Source organism: Mauremys reevesii, linkage group 6 (assembly GCF_016161935.1).
Source record: "Mauremys reevesii isolate NIE-2019 linkage group 6, ASM1616193v1, whole genome shotgun sequence".
NCBI lineage: Eukaryota > Metazoa > Chordata > Testudines > Geoemydidae > Mauremys > Mauremys reevesii.
In genome coordinates this window covers 28315479-28332871 of record NC_052628.1, presented here as the reverse complement: position 1 = coordinate 28332871, position 17393 = coordinate 28315479, and the positions used below count along the sequence as shown (strand labels likewise).

The 17393-nt window shown below is 41.4% G+C and overlaps 1 protein-coding gene across 2 annotated transcripts in view; it reads right to left on the bottom strand.

Moving 5' to 3' along the window:
- The window catches only part of CCDC152 (coiled-coil domain containing 152), a 35499-nt gene extending 23919 nt beyond the window's left edge, over positions 1-11580 (bottom strand). Inside the window, exons 1-3 of one of the 2 annotated variants that reach the window (XM_039544166.1) lie at positions 11510-11580; positions 10157-10338; positions 2067-2159 (exon numbers count right to left, since the gene is read on the bottom strand). In XM_039544166.1, coding sequence (XP_039400100.1) covers positions 2067-2153 — 87 coding nt within the window. In that variant the 5' untranslated portion in view covers positions 2154-2159; positions 10157-10338; positions 11510-11580. The remainder of the gene's footprint in view (positions 1-2066; positions 2160-10156; positions 10339-11509) is intronic. The other variant, XM_039544167.1, reaches the window with a different exon arrangement.
- Between the last annotated feature and the right edge of the window lie 5813 nt (positions 11581-17393).

Here is a 17393-nt window from a genome sequence, read left to right as displayed (position 1 = left end):
ACTGATGTGGATGGAATCTGCTCATAATCTTGGCCCTATCCAACCTTGGTGTTGGAAAAGAGGAGATGAAGGTGATGATAATGACTATCGTTATAAAAGGGCTGTGTAGCTAAACTGCCTCAATTCCTTCCACTAAACTCCAAAACATTATGTGTCAGATCCAGCTCCATTGAACTCAGTGGGAATCTCTCTTAATTTCAGTGGAGTTGACGAAGGCCCTATATGAATAGAATTCTGAGGAAGGGGGAAGATGGGCAGGTAGTGTGACTATGCAGAGAAAATGTTTCTCTTGAGATGGCCTCTGCATATTCTCACTGTGGGAATCTAGTGAACAGTACAATCCCTTAGGAATTTGGGCTGAGTAGTTCTAATTAAATAAAAATTGCAGTAATATCTCTGAAAGTGTGCAATCTTTGAGAGAGTGATACATCCTTAAAATGAACTGCTTGATGCTTAGGAGATCAAACTTAAGAGAGGTCCTCACTGTTGCAGCAATTTCCTTGAACAATTCCTGCATGCAGGAAGTATCTGCATGACTTGTTCAAATGGAAAAAGCTCTTTGGTACTGAAGGAGTCTAGCACCAATACACCAGTAAGTGCTTACTTAGAGCAGCTCTCACCAGCATCAGTTGCTGATATTGTCATATTATCTAGAAGCCAAATTGGCCTCTGCCCTGATAAAGTTTTGGTACCAGAAGGGCCGCTTCTCTGAGATGTTCCCTGTGCCAATGAAATCTTGATGCTCATTGGTGAATAAAGCACCATGAGCCAGACTTTTAAAGGTATTTTGGCACCTGAAGATGCAGATAGGCTACTAGTGGGATTTTCAAATATCTTTAGAAATCTGGCCCTACACCTGTAGACCTGATGTACCTGGCTGTGAAGTCTTTGGTGCCAGAGCTATCCCTGACTTGCTGGGCTTTAAAACTGAAAACAGCCCATTCTATCGCTATGCAGGGCAGATGTCTGATCCACTGTCAGACCCAGGATTATGTTTGTAAGGCCTTCCTTTATAAGCAAGGTACAGTGGTCCAGAGCCGCAAAGGTATTTAGACTCCTAACTTCCATTGAGTTCAAGCCTAAATTCCCTCATGGATCTGGGCCAAAGCCTCTTCTGCCAGCCTGTGTGGGCTGGAGGTATGAAGGCACAACACACTGTGTTGGAATCTGCAGAATGAGGATTCACCTGACAGAACAAATAACAAAAATATTTGTCTGCTTCTTGAACAGGGCGCGCTTGGGGCTGCGTGCCGCGGGAGGGCGGCAGGCGGCTCCGGTGGACCTCCCGCAGACATGCCTGCGGACGGTCCACTGGTCCCGTGGCTCCGGTGGACCTCCCGCAGGCGTGCCTGCGGAGGATCCACTGGTCCCGCGGCTTCGGTGGAGCATCCGCAGGCATGCTTGCGGGACGTCCACCGGAGCCGCGGGACCAGTGGACCCTCCGCAGGCACGTCTGCAGGAGGTCCACCGGAGCCGCGGGACCAGCGACCGCCAGAGCGCCACCCGCAGCGTGCCGCCCTGCTTGGGGCGGCGCAATTCCTAGAGCCGCCCCTGTTCTTGAAACACAGAAGAGCTTATGTAAAGTGCTTAAATTGATCTTTATCTGAATCTTTGGAAGCCTCATAATCCATGACAAAAAGAGCCAATGATCCTGGCCTAGACAAAAACTAAGTGCACAATGGCACAAACAAACTAACATTTGCCAGCTAACTACAACAGAAATTAACAATAAAAATTAGAGGAGTTTTTGATAAGCTCCCCTCCCAAAATTGCTGTGAGTACCAAGAAGGTGCTTAGCCCAGGAATGCTGGCTACTAAGGTAACTGGGGTAGGACAGCCTTTTTGCAGTGTTGGCTCCAAACATTCAGTGATGGGAGAGGATATTGTGTGGCACAAATAGGCACTGCTTTGGAGCCGATTTTCAAGTTCTGTGGCACTAGGGGGCGCATTCCACAAGTATGACAACTGCAGATGCCACATAGAAGAAAATTTCACTAAAAAAAGTGTTTAAAAAGATGTCACAAAGTGTTAACAAAAAGTCATTTCAGCTTAATTTTGTTACCTACCTTTTCTATCTGTGAGAAGTCATCTAAAAGTTTATCAAGATTTGCCACACTGATTTTCTTCATATTTGCTTCACTGGTGTGATTCATTTGTTTCTAGAAAATATCACCCAGCATTTATTGTATATAAAATTAACATTAATTTAAGAATTTATACTACTTGAGACAAATTCTTCCCTCATTCAGGGGTGCTGGAACAATTTTTATAGTGGGGGTGCTGAGAACCATTGAACCAAACTGTAAACCCTGTATATGATGGAAACACCTTCAAGCCATGGGGTGCTGCAGCACCCCTCACACCCCGAGTTCCAGCACCAATGCCCTCATTCATTTCATGTGTCAAAGGGATTGCATGGGTGTGAATTTGAGCAAAATATGTCTTACCTTCAAATCAAATTAGTCTTGCAAATTAAAGTGAATTTCTATCCAACATAGAAATAGTTGAAATATTATATATAAAATCAGCTATCTTTATTCATATGCCAGGAAGTGTTGCAGACATTTTTCTAGATGTGCTATTTCCTATGCAACTATGAGAACCATTTTTAAAAATCATTCTCACTAGTATCCAAAACTTACACTTTTGTGTAAGCTCAAAAACTTGACTCTCTCATCAACAGAAGTTAGTCCAATAAAAGATATTACCTCACCCACCTTGTCTCTCTAGTACCTTTAGTGACATTTCTAGGAATGATGTTTAGATGTCAGAAAGCAGAGGTAATGTTATGAAATAGAATGGTGGGCAATCTCAAAAGAATTTGAATTTTCTGCTGAACTTCAAAACTAAAGCTGCAACCATATCGTCAACATACCATGCCAAATAAATATTAGTGCTTTACATGTACAAAGAACTTTACAAACATTAAAAAACAATTAATCCACAGTACCCTGTGAAATAGATTGTCCCCATTTTATAGCTAGGGACATTGAATCAGAAAGGCTAAGTGACTTATCCAGACTACACAGTACACTAATGGTTAAGACAGTTATGAGCTACTCCTTTATACCATGCTGCACCAATACTAGAACCAGTGGATCAAATGTTGTATTGCTTTATAACCTATATAATTCTACTGATATCAGTGGGATTTTACAGAGTGTAAATTAATATAGAATTTGGCCCACTTATTTTATGTTTATAATGTACATGCTGCCAGACTTAACTACTCAGGTTTACAATCCTGCATAAATTCACTTTTGTGTGTTCTTTTAAACCATGATTTGAGTGCAGGCCAGTGAGCCTTGTATTATAGCATATATTAACAGTTTTATGTCTCACAGTAAGGTGCGAATTTCAAAAGCACTCTCTGCTGGCCTAACTCTTTTTCCACTGAAGTGAACAGTAAAACTTCCATTGACTTAAGTGGAAACAAAGGTCAGTGCTGAACACTTTTGAAATTTCACTCTAAGAACCTTAAACATAAATTTACAAGAAAGTCTCACTTGTAATAAATATTTATAAAGACAGTCTATATGCATTAACCTGAAGACCAGAAAGACCTGAACAAATTATGAATTAGGACAGAGCTTTAACTTCATCTTTTAATTTCATGATGGTTTGTATCACAACCTTTCATTTTCAATTTTTACAACAGTAAGTGGCAACATGATAGAAAAAGATCAGAGGTTGGAATGTATAGTATAAAAAAATTGAATGGATTTCTAGATAAAACCATTTAAGAGAAAATTACACAGAAATGTGCTTTTAAGTGACCAGTTTTGATTAGCAGACAAAATTATGTCATCAAGCCAGCAGATATTCTTGGTAATGTAATGGTCAGAAGCCTGTATATATATTTAGCTTCATTAGAAAAACAATAATGTAAAAACATTAGCACTCTGTGATAAGTACATATACAGTGAAACCCCACTATAATGCGCCCCGTGATAAGTGAATTCAGATATAACGCGATCATAAGGTGGCTCCAGCTGCCCCAAGCAAAAAACAAAAAAAGAAATGTGCCTTCCCCACTGCCTCTTCCCCTTTTGGGGAGAAGAGCTGTTCTCCTCCCAAGCTGTTCCTCGCTCTTCCTCTGCCCCTTGCAAGTCTTCCCTGCTCTCCCCAAGTGTTTCCCTCTCTCGCTGCATGGCTGAGAGCCCCACTGCTGGAGCAGGCTGACAGCTGGGAGGGATGCTACAGAAACAGTGGCACAAACTCTGCTCTGAATATCAGCAACTCCTCAATGTCAAATGCTCCAATTGGGTGGAGGGGAGTCGGCTGAGCGCCTTTATACAGATCTCTCGAGAGCCGCTCCAGCCCCAGTCTGCCAGGTCTCAAAACTCCGTTTTTCAAAGTCCAAACCCAGCCATTCTCAGTCTGGTTCTGGCTCGTTTAAGAGGTTGATTAGCTTGTGCCGTCACTAATTATTGCTACACCCTTTCAGTTACCGTTATGGGCAGTTCGCAAATGCAAGTCGTTTTCTGCCCAAAAGAAATTGACTGGCTTTAAACTGACCGGCTTGAAATGGTAAGTTTTTGTAACCCCGCTATAACGAATTTTTTGAATCCCAATTATCGCGTTATAGTGAGGTTTCACTGTATTTTTTTATTCACTCTTTGTTTTCCCAGATTACTTAAACAGCTAATTAACTTTAAAAATATTTTTCAGGAAGATATGTACAAAATGAGATTAGCATCACAGAATAAACTTTTCTTCCTAATAACTAACTACCTGTATAGAATCATAGAAATGGAGGGCTGTAAAGGACCTCGAGAAGTTAAAAAGCCCAGCCTCGTGTGCTGAAAGAGGGCCGAGTAAACCTGTGCCATCCCTGAAATGTATTTGTCTAGCCCAGTGGTTCCCAAACTTTAACAACCCAGGAACCCCTTTCACTAAATTGTGAAATCTTGTGAATCCCCTCCTAAAAATGAATATTTCCAGGGATTTAAGTTTAAATTTTCTCAGTGTGATGGATGCACTTGCTTTGCTCTGCATAGCTCTTGGAAGTCCGGAACCACTGGAGAAAGAAAGTCTCAGGTTTGGTTCGGCATCAAGTCAGTTTCTTTGTATTTGGTTTTCAGATGTGCATAGAAGGAAAACACTTTCTCGCCCAGGTACGTTGTTGAAAATGGTAACAAAAGCATAGTAGCTTTTTCTGCCAGAAGGCGGTACTTGTTTCTTAAACTCAGCCAAAAGTTGATCAATGACAGATTTCTGAAACTCCTTTCAGAACGTAATCACAGGAGATTTCAATCAATTTCTCTTTTTCCTCAGGTGTCCAATATCTGTGTTGAGAAGGTGGTATCATCAAAAGGGTTGCAAATCCAGTGATTATCACCTGACATAGCTGGAAAGTATTCCCTGAAAGTTGTGCAAAGTCTTTTTAGGTGTGCAGTTATATTGGTTTTAGTTCACTGATCCACCTGAAGTTTATTTTCTGCCAGGAAGTCATTAAGATTACTGAAACACTCAGTTTGATTGTTTTCCAAACAACTTTCCCAGAACTGTAACTTCTTTATCATGGATTCAACTTGCTCTTGCACATTGAAAACTGTTATATTGAGGCCTTGAAGAGATAAATTTAGGTCATTAATTCTTGAGAAAATACTGTATCTGCTAACTAAGCTAGGCTCTGGAGCCAGACATTTTTCATACAGCTGGCAAGGTGGAAAGGTTTGCTGTTGAAAAAAACTTTCTGTTCTAAGCTCAAACAAGCAGACAAGGATTTTGCCCCGTGAGAGCCATCTAACTTTGGTATGGGTTAACAGACAATTGTGTATACTACCCATTTCTTCACAAAGTATGTGAAATATTCTGGAATTAATAGGCTGTGATTGTATGAAATTCACCATTTTCACTGCATTGTCCAGCACTTCCTTCAGTCCCTCAGGCATGTGTTTTGTTGCAAGGGCTTGTCTATGGATACCGCAATGAGTCCAAGAGATGTTTGATGCAACCTTTTTTAGTCGAGCTATAAATCCGGTATACTTCCCCATCATTGATGTGGCCCCATCAGTGCAAATGCATAGGTAACAAGACCAATCTATTTCCTTTTCTTGAAAATATGCATTAGTCAGATTGAAGATATCTTCTCCAGTTGTACGTTCTTCCAATGGTCAGCAAAACAAGACGTCTTCTTCAACCACACCTTCATTCACATAACGTACAAACAGTAGCAAAATAGCATCAGTTGATTCATCCAACTGTATAGCATAATATGGACTATTTTTCACTCTCTGTACCAGTGTAGTCTCTACATTATTTGACATGTCATTAATTCTTTGTGACAATGTATTATTGGACAAAGGTACCATGTCAATCCTTTTTGCAGCCTTTTCTCCAAGCATGCAATGAACTATGTCTTTTATACATGGACCAATCAAGCTCTCTGCTATGGTATGGGCTTCTGATGCTGTTGCTACTCAGTAGTTCATGCGGTATGACGCTTCAAGTACATTTTCATTATCAGTACTTGCTTTGGATATAAAAACTGGTAATGTCACTTTTCCTCTCGGCTAATTTTCACTTGAAAAAATCAACAGGCTTGTCGAGTTGTGCAGGATGCCTAGTTTCTATATAGCGCCAAAATAGAGATAGTTTGAGGCTGCTGTTTGCTAGAGCATCACCACAAATTACACACAGTGGTTTTGGACATTCTTGATCACAAATGCATGTAAAGCCATATTTCATATAATCATCGTCATATTTTCTTTTCTTTGTAAGTGACTTTCCAGGACGATCGTGATCATTAGACTTAGATTTTCCATAGTGTGGACTTGAGGAAACACTAGCTGATTTACACTTTCCTTTTTCAGCCACTTATCCATTTAACTTATCAGCCACTTATCCATTTTTAATTAAGTAAATATAATGGGAGACTTTAACTTCCCAGATATAGACTGGCGGACAAGTGCTAGTAATAATAATAGGACTCAGATTTTCCTGGATGCTATAGCTGATGGAGTCCTTCACCAAGTATTTGTTAAACCAACAAGAGGGGATGCCATTTTAGATTTGGTTTTGGTGAGTAGTGAAGACCTCATAGAAGAAATGGTTGTAGGGGACAACCTTGGTTTGAGCCATCATGAACTAATTCAGTTTAAACTAAATGGAGGGATAAACAAAAATAGACCTGGGACTAGGTTTTTTTATTTCAAAAAGACTAAATTTAAAAAAATAAGGAAATTAATTAGGGAAGTGGATTGGACTGAAGAACTTGTGGACCTAAAGGCGGAGGAGGCCTGGAATTACTTCAAGTCAAAGTTGCAGAAACTATCAGAAGCCTGCATCCCAAGAAAGGGGAAAAAATTCATAGGCAGGAGTTGTAGACCAAGCTGGATGAGCAAGCATCTCAGAGAGGTGATGAAGAAAAAGCTGAAAGCCTACAAGACATGGAAGATGGGAGGGATCAGCAAGAAAAGCTATCTTACTGAGGTCAGAACATGTAGGGATAAAGTGAGAAAGGCCAAAAGCCATGTAGAGTTGGACCTTGCAAAGGGAATTAAAACCAATAGTAAAAGGTTCTATAGCCATATAAATAAGAAGAAAACAAAGAAAGAAGAAGTGGGACCGCTGAACACTGAGGATGGAGTGGAGGTTAAGGATATATCTAGGCATGGCCCAATATCTAAACAAATTCTTTGCCTCAGTCTTTAATGAGGCTAATAAGGAGCTTAGGGATAATGGCAGGATGACAAATAAGAATGAGGATATGAAGGTAGATATTACGACATCCGAGTAGAAGCCAAACTTGAACAGCTTAATGGGACTAAATTGGGGGGGCCCAGATAATCTTCATTCAAGAATATTAAAGGAACTGGCACAGCCCATTAGCAAGAATTTTTAATAAATATGTAAACTCAGGGGATGTACCTTATGACTGGAGAATTGCTAACATAGTTCTTATTTTTAAGAAAGGAAAAAAAAAAGATCAGGTTGGTTTGGCAAGATCTACCTTTTGTAAAACCATGTTGTATTTTGTCCCAATTACCGTTGACCTCAATGTCCTTAACTACTTTCTCCTTCAATTTTTTTTCTAAGGACATTGAGGTCAACGGTAATTGGGACAAAATACAACATGGTTTTACAAAAGGTAGATCTTGCCAAACCAACTTGATCTCCTTCTTTGAGAAGATAACAGATTTTTTAGACAAAGGAAAAGTGGTGGATCTAATTTACTTCGATTTCAGTAAGGCATTCCATACGGTTCCACATGGGGAATTATTAGTTAAATTGGAAAAGATGGGGATCGATATGAAAATTGAAAGGTGGATAAGGAACTGGTTAAAGGGGAGACAACAACAGGTCATACTGAAAAGTGAACTGTCAGGCTGGAGGGAGGTTACTAGTGGAGTTCCTCAGGGATCGGTTTTGGGACCAATCTTATTATTACTGACCTTGGCACAAAAAGTGGGAGTGTGCTAATAAAGTTTGCGGATGGCACAAAGCTGGGAGGTATTGCCAATTTAGAAAAGGACCGGGATATCATACAGGAAGATCTGGATGACCTTGTAAACTGGAGTAATAGTAATAGGATGAAATTTAATAGTGAAAAGTGCAAGGTCATACATTTAGGGATTAATAACAAGAATTTTTGTTATAACATGGGGACTCATCAGTTGGAAGTAACAGAGGAGGAGAAGGAGCTCAGAGTATTGGTTGATCACAGGATGACTATGAGCCGCCAATGTGATATGGCCATGAAAAAAGCTAATGAGGTCTTGGGATGCATCAGGTGAGGTATTTCCAGTAGAGATAAGGAGGTGTTAGTACCATATACAAGGCACTGGTGAGACCTCATCTAGAATACTGTGTGCAGTTCTGGTCTCCCATGTTTAAGAAGGTGGAATTCAAACTGGAACAGGTACAGAGAAGGGCTACTAGGATGATCCGAGGAATGGAAAACCTGTCTTACGAAAGGAGACTCAGAGAGCTTGGATTGTTTAGCCTAACGAAAAGAAGGCTGAGGGGAGATATGATTACTCTCTATAAATATATCAGAGGGATAAAGACCAGGGAGGGAGAGGAATTATTTAAGCTCAGTACCAGTGTGGACACAAGAACAAATGGATATAAACTGGCCATCAGGAAGTTTAGACTTGAAATTAGACGAAGGTTTCTAACCATCAGAGGAGTGAAGTTCTGAAACAGCCTTCCAAGAGGAACAGTGGGGGCAAAAGACTTATCTGGTTTCAAGACTAATCTTGATAAGTTTATGAGCACGCCATGTCCCCGTTCCTCCCGCTTCCTCTCAGAAAACCCTAAGTGCTGTTAGGCAGCAGTGGGGCTGGAAGCACTGGGAGGGAGGGGGAGGAGTGGGGACATGGTGCATTCAGGGGGGGGAGAAGGAGGCGAGGAGCAGGGAGCTTGGCTGCCGGTCATGAGTTTATAGACCTCTATCATATCAACCCCTTAGTTGTCTCTTTTCCAAGATGAAAAGTCTCAGTCTTATTAATCTCTCCTCATACGGAAGCCGTTCTATATACCCATAATCATTTTTGTTGCCCTTTTCTGAATCTTTTCCAATTCCAATATATCTTTTTTGAGATGGGGCGACCACATCTGCATGAAGTATTCAAGATGTGGGCATACCATGGATTTATATAGAGGCAATATGATATTTTCTGTCTTATTATCTATCCTTTCTTAATGATTCCCAACATTCTGATTGCTTTTTTGATTGCCACTTCACATTGAGTGGATGTTTTCAAAGAACTATCCACAATGACTCCAAGATTTCTTTCTTGAGTGGTAACAGCTCATTTAGACCCCATCATTTTATATGTATAGTTATATGTATCTCACTTTAGTTGCTTGGTCTTCAAAGGATATCCTGAGAATACCAAAAAAGGAGAAATACTGTTTGTGGATATTAAAGGTCAGTTTTTAATTGAGTGTCGCATTCTGCCCAGCTCACCTGTGGGTGTGCAAGTGTGGGAAAGGACTCATCAATACCCAGCTCAGCCGAAGGCCTTATGGTCTCTAGCCAACCCAAAAGGGACAGTGGAACATGTTGGCCACACTGTTTGTGACAGGGAACCTTGGTGGCATTTTAACCTACCAACCCCCAAAGCCTCTTGGAGGCTATCAATAGGGAAATGTAGCTTTATTTTGTCTGCTCTTTATCTTTACAAACAGAAGTAGCAATTCTTACTTTCCTTTCTGTTAATAAGGCCCCGAGCCTACAAAGACTTGTGCTTAATTTTACACCCTGATAGGAGTCCTGTTGACTTCAGTGGGATGGCTAACTGCATAAAGTTAAGCATGTGTAAGTCTTTGCAGGATGGAGGCCTTAATACGCATAGTCATCTTCCAGTATGTTTGTTGTTTCTCCTGCTGTGAAAAGAAATAGAAAATTTAAATAATGGTTAAAAAAGGCATAAAGAAAAATGAAGGCAATTTATATAATAAATTGTACTGAGCTTTAAAAATATAAAATAGATTTGTGTTAAGTTAAAATATCTATTAATTTTGTGAATGTTTTAAAATTCACTCAGTAGGCTCCAGTATTTTCTCCCCTCCTGTGTGTATTTTTAGAGCTCTAAAAATTCTCTCATGGCAGGGATAGCTGAAGTATGGATTTTGCAATGTGGCACATAGCTCCCATGTCTTCTGTTTGGAATTATGGGCCACACAATGACATGGAGCCACTACACAGGACTTCACAGATGAGTGTCCACACAAATGTGAAGATTTAAGTAGAGGGATGGACCCTGCCATGGCGATTAGGTATTCTGGGGTGCAATGTTGCATCATGCATGACCTATAGTGCTCACCAAGACCCTTTGTACAGAAGTGCCCACAGTGGAAAACAGAGGTCCCAGGATGCAATGGTCTGTGTCGAATAATGTTTCCACCTGAGCTCTCAGTACTAGGAGTGGCTGTAGTGCCTGCCCTAAACATCAGTAATAGTAATCCCTCACTCTTATACAGTACTTTTCATCAGTAGATCTCAAAGCCATTTCTGAAGGCGGTCAGTATCATCATCCCATTTTACTGATGGGGATGCTGAGGCACAGGGAAGTGATGTGACCTGCCCAAATCACCCAGCAGGTTGGTGGCTGTTCCAGGAATGGAACCCACTCTTCTGAGATCCAGACTAGTGCTCTGCTCTCCCCAGGCCAAGCACACAATATGGCCTGGCCTCTGGGATTCGGGTGGATGCACGCAGGGGCTCGTCACTCCAGCCGCCATAGGAGCGACACCGCTCAGGGTGAAAAACTACACTCCCCGGCAAAGGCACAATCAATGAACCTCCCCACAGCCAAACCTCCAGAAGGCTGGCACCCTGAGTGTTGGCAGGGGGCTGGCCCACTGCCCCCCAGTGCAAACTCCCCATGACCTCTGTGGGGTCAGGTACACTCCATGGCTCCAACACCCAGGAGCCGGGCAGCGGGTAGGCTCTGGAGGCACCCTTGGGGCCGCAGCATATGACTGTGGGGCACAGATGGCGAGTGCCCAGAGTCTGCGCCAGGCCCCCGGTGAAAGAGGACAGGACCCAGCTCACCTGACTCCCTCCACACCCCTCGTGCCAGGCTGAGGAGCAGCTCTGGCGCCTTCCCAGACAGGCGGGCGAATCCCTCAGCACAACATGGACTGTACCACTAGCGGCCTTGGGGGGACAGAAGGGAGATTTTCTACACTTCCCCCGCACCAACCCGCTAATGGAGGCGGCCGCCCAACTGCAGAGCTGCTGAGCAGTCTGCTCCCCACTCCCTGCGCGGCGGCATCTGATGCATATCCCCCCAAGCAAGCTCTGTCTGCTCTGCCAGGGGAAGGGATCAGTGGGAGGAAAGGACTGCACAGTGCATGGGGATGGGGGAGAACCAGGGGAGTGAGCGTGGTACTAGGGGAGAACGGATGCAGCAGAGTGGGGTGGCTGGATGGTTATGGGTGACGGTGGGGAGATGGATCCAGAGCTATGAGTCTGATGGAAAAAATGGATGCAAGGAAATGTGGGTGCAGTACTCAGGTTGGATGTAGTCAGTGCTGTGTGGGGCTGTTGGCTCTCAGGCTGGGGAGGCAAGAAGACAGATGGAGCCTGTTTGGAAATTGGAGATGGGCTTAGGTAAGAAAGGAAGATTGATTCAGTGTTGAAGGGGCTGGATCTTGCTGGGTGACAATGAGTACATGCAATGCCATCTAGTCCATAGCGATTCTAAGATACCTATTACCAGAGTAGCTAAAGGGATGGCAACACTGCACACTTCTTTTGGTGGTGTGTAGAGTACATACCCCCTAGCACAGGTATAAATAGTGGTGTAGATTGTGAAGCATTGCTTAGGTGAGTAAAAACATGCCTGAAGCCTGTGGGAATGTACCCTATACAGTCCCCTATTCACTCAAGCCATGTCTCCTCATGTACACTACTTTTTTTAGCAGTGTAGTGTCCTGTTGCTTCCCCACTGCTGGAGCTTTCCACCACTGCCTCCCACCCCACCAAAGCCTCACTTCAGGGAAAGACTGTATCAGTGGGGAGCTGCTGAAGACTTTCCCCACTGCCTCCCACCTACCAGAAACTTTCACTGACATGTCTAAGTCCATACCACTGTGTGGACGCAGCTTATTTTTCATGGAGGTGTGTAGATCCACATCCCCTATGCACCACTGTCACAGGTGTGCAGTGTAGACATTGCCTAAGTGTCAGGCTTGGTGTAGGGATGGGTGGCAATGCTTCCAGGGAAATGAAATGGAAACAGAGAGGGTGCTTTACACTGATGACCTAGAAAAAATGGGGGGGGGGGGAAATCATTGTTTCTGCGTGGGGTGGGGCTAGGGGAGGAGAAGCAGAAAAGGGTGATGGAAATTCAGAGTAATTTTAAATAATTAGTGCTTTTTAAGGGGAAAAAAATTCCAATTATTCCCACTGACTCCATGTCACACTAATGTTTTTAAAATAAGCAAGGCCATTATCAATCAGGCTTTAAATTTAAATTACCATGTCGTTTCCACCTAGTGAGCAACACATTCTAAAGGAAAAAGAGGACTGTCATAGATCCAATATTTTGGGTTAAAGCCACACTCTTTAAAATTCATATGACTCAGACTTTAAGGCCAGAAGGGATCAGCATGATCATCTAATCTGACCTCCTGCAGGGTAGTTGTAGCCTACGTGTTGGGGCTTATGAATACCGTCTGATGTGTTCAGAGACAGCAAAGCAGCTAATAGATTGTTTTGGAATGAATTTTTTCAGAGTACTTGTTCCCTGAGTAGTATATAGTCTTTAGGGATCTGGTATGTGCAGATATAGGGACTAAATGCCTCTGAAAGATGGAAGCATTCTCAGTTCCCAGTGATATCAATGGGATTTTCATGGGAGTTGAGAGGACTGTGCACTTCTCAGGATTGGGTCCTTAGAGAGGCTGATAAATTTACATGTATACAGAATACAGTAATTTGAATATATTTTATCTGTAGTTCTTAGTTTTCTAAATCAAAGATTAGAGGTTTGGTTCCACATTAAGAAACAAATCAAACTGTCATCTTGCCATAATAGTGTGCAAACCATTATCTCCGTTCAATGACTGTGCAGTCCTGATAGTCACTTATTTAGTTAATGTTGATAAAACATGATAGAAGCAGTAAGCATATCAATATGATTATGCCCAGTAACAAAGAGATGGTATTCAGTGAAGTCAGTGGGTTTAGACCAGTGTACCTGACAACTGAATTTGATCTCTTTTCCGAACTATGTGTAAGTGTTGACAGGAACGGGAGGGAGAAGGATCAGAGAAAGATATACTGAGAACATACTTATCAATGAAATCTCAGAAATTCAACTATGTAATTCCCAACACATTAAAATCTCTGAATTATAGTATATGACCCTTATAATTTATATGTAACATTGTATTGTACTACCACATCATTCCATAGTACTGAATCTAAACTGATCAAATATAACTGAGTAAAATTAGACAAGGGGGTGCTGCATAAGATATTTTTGTCTAAAATAAGGCTCAAAACACAGTCTTTAATTATTTATCTAGAACTGCAGATTCACATGGTTAAAATACTTCTCTAGAAAACTCAGACAAAAGGTAGGAATTTTAAAATGGAAATTTTCTTGAAGATGCTCTTGCTGTATTATTCTATTATATGAACAAGCACATTATCCTGGGGCCAGGGAGGAAATGTGATCTAGTGGTTACAATAGGTAATCCGGGTTCTATTCCCTGTTTTGTTAGCGATGCAACATGGGGATGTTGGGCAAGTTGCTGCTCTATACTTTAGTTTTCTCATCTAAAAAACTGGGATACCTACCTACCTTTTTAAAGCACTTACAATTAGAACAGGTTCTGAAGCCTTTTCCTATTGTAGGCTTTCTAAGATTTCTAGTTTCAACACAATTCCAGAAAATTCTATGTTAAAAACACAAGTGGTGTTATTGCTAGACCCTATTATAAGGTGAGCTGTGCCAAAAGGAATTGCAGTTTACACTGCTTAGTTAGGAAGTCTGTTTAACTAGAAATTCAGGGGTGCTTAAATTTTGTATGTGAGATTTTCAGGCTGGTCCTTTGTCTATTCTGCTGACAACATCTTTCAATCTCTCCTTAGCACTAACACTGAGTGATTCACCACTATCTCCCACAGGTAATAGTACTTGCAGGGGGACCATAATAGGTTTCTAGCAGCAATTCCTATTCCAATGCAGATAGCGCCTCCTCCCAACTTTATTGGCCCGTCTGGTAAGGTTTCAGGCTGGCTGCAGTTTTCTGCTCTGCAACACCATTGTTGAAAAGGTTGAGTGGCCTTTTTTTCCTGTTCGGTTTAGATTCTTATGCCAAAAACCATGACTATGGCCAATAGCACTTTCTTTCCTTGTTAAGCAAAGTCAACTTTATTACGTTCAGGATTTCATACATATGACAGAAATCGGTAACGGTCTTAAATATTTTTTTATGTTGGTGTTCTGAAATGAAACATCATTCCAAAACATGTCTTAGAGACATCATTTTTCAGCAGCATGTACATTTCTACTTTTTTTCAGCAAGAGTGGAGCATATTGCTCAAATTAATGGGATCAAAACCTTCTTACTTATAATATATTATGCTATTTTTGGCATTCTTTGCATGCAATAGTCAGTGTTGGGCAGTTTATAACATTTACCCCCTTGGGACTGAGGTTACTCAGCTAAGTACTGATATATTTGTGCTTCACTAGTGCTGACCCTCAACAAATTGATTTTTAGCAGCAAGAAGTTAATCAAGAACCATGGATTATTTTGATATGTCAAAGGACATGCAAAAAACCCTGTTTCCCATTCTAGTAATACAAGCCGATAAGACAGGAACCTGAATTCAGCTTTTTGAAAGCATAATTGTATCTTTGTTTCTATTGGCCTGATAGTATAAAATGTAAGTCTGTATTCTAAACCTGCAAGATTTATTACAGCTTTTGCAACAGTGAAAGCTAGTCAAGTCCAAACAAACCTTATATTTAGCCCCATACACAAGCTTGTAATTTTCTTAAATATTCTTTCTGAGGGTTTCAATTTTTTCATATTCTGTGATATCTGCACAGAAGTGGCCCTTTTGTTATTCAAAGTTTGAGGGGAAAATCATTGCTTTTTTATTCTGACTGAATGAAAAAAAAAACACACCACTTTCAGCATACAATTTAACTTTCCAAAACCTGAAAAATAGTTGAACAAAACCTCCCAAGCTTAAGATATAATTTTCCCTTCATTAAACAATCCCCCCTAGGAAATGGGCATACTAGCCCCTATGCAACCTTAGAGGTTCCTACTCATTTATTCTGGGAAGAAGGGGACATTGATGACTGTAGTCCCTCAAACAACTGGATCATCTGAAATCCATAGATGCCCTATGCCTCTACCCTCCTTGTACCCCAACTGTGTTGTATACAGAATGATTCTAATTGACTCCTTTATGTCATCATCAGCAGAGGGGGAAAATAGAGTGTGAATGCTTCTTCAAGCAGCATTCAAGCCCAAATGGATTTCGGATAGGAACTAGCATACTACTGGATCTGACAGACAGATTGACACATCTCTGACTCTATCCTCGCTCAGCATTTATACTGTGCTTGTCTCCATGGCTTCCAATCAGTGGGCTACCTCTCGATCCCATCCCTCATTTTTCTGGGGAAATCTATCATCAAAGAGTTTTGGGGGAAAGCTTCCATGGTATCACAGCCTGGGAGGGAGCCTGCTACAGGGCTTTGGACTCCTTTCACACTCCTAAACTGGGATTTAATGATTATGGTCAAGCGCTGGGTACTTTGCAGGAAGGCTGACCTAAGTTTTGCAGCCAGACATCTGGATTCTGCCGCACTCCACTGTAGACTGAGACCAGTGCTATTCAACATAGTCATAAATGATCTGGTAAAAAGTGAAGTGGCAAATGATACAATATTACTCAAGATAGAGAAGTCCAAAGCAAACAAAGGGATCCCATAAAACTGGGTGACTGGGCAACAAAATGACAGATGAAATTCAATGTTAATAAATGCAAAGTAATGCACATTGGAAAACATAATCCCAACTGTACATACAAAATGATGGGGTCTAAATTAGCTGTTACCTCTCAAGAAAGAGATCTTGGAATCACTGTGGATAGTTCTCTGAAAACATCCACTCAATGTGCAGCAGCAGTCAAAAAAGCTAACTGAATATTAGGAACCATTAAGAAAGAGATAGATAATAAGACAGAAAATACCATAATGCCACTATATAAATCCATGGTACGCTCATACATTGAATACCGCGTGCAATTCTAGTCACCCCATCTCAAAGATATATTAGAATTGGAAAAAGTGCGGAGAAGGGCAACAAAATGATTAGGAGTATGAAACAGCTTCCATATGAGAGTGTGACGGGTTGGACCACAGAAACCTCCCTGGGAGCTGCCAACTGATGTGCCAAGACTACTTCTGCTCCTGTTTTCCCTGCCAGCTCAGGACTCCAGCACCCTGTCTTGCTGAGCCAGACACTCCCGTCTGCTCCAACAAAGACCCAGGGTCCGAATTACTTGCCCCAAAGCTGCAGGTTTACCTGAAAGCAGCTAACAGAAGTGTGCTTGTCGTTAACACTCAGATGCCCAACTCCCAATGGGGTCTAAACCCAAATAAATCAGTTTTACCCTATAGGATAAACTCATAAATTATTCACCTGCTATAACACTGATAGAGAGAGATGCACAGATGTTTGCTCCCCCAGGTATTAATACATACTCTGAGTTAATTAATAAGTAAAAAGTTATTTTTTTAAATACAGAAAGTAGGATTTAAGTTGTTCCAAGTAGTAACAGACAGAACAAAGTAAGTCACCAAGCAAAATAAAATAAAATGCACAAATCTATGTCTGATCAAACTGTATACAGATAATCTCACCCTCAGAGATGCTTCAGTATTTTTTTTCTCAGACTG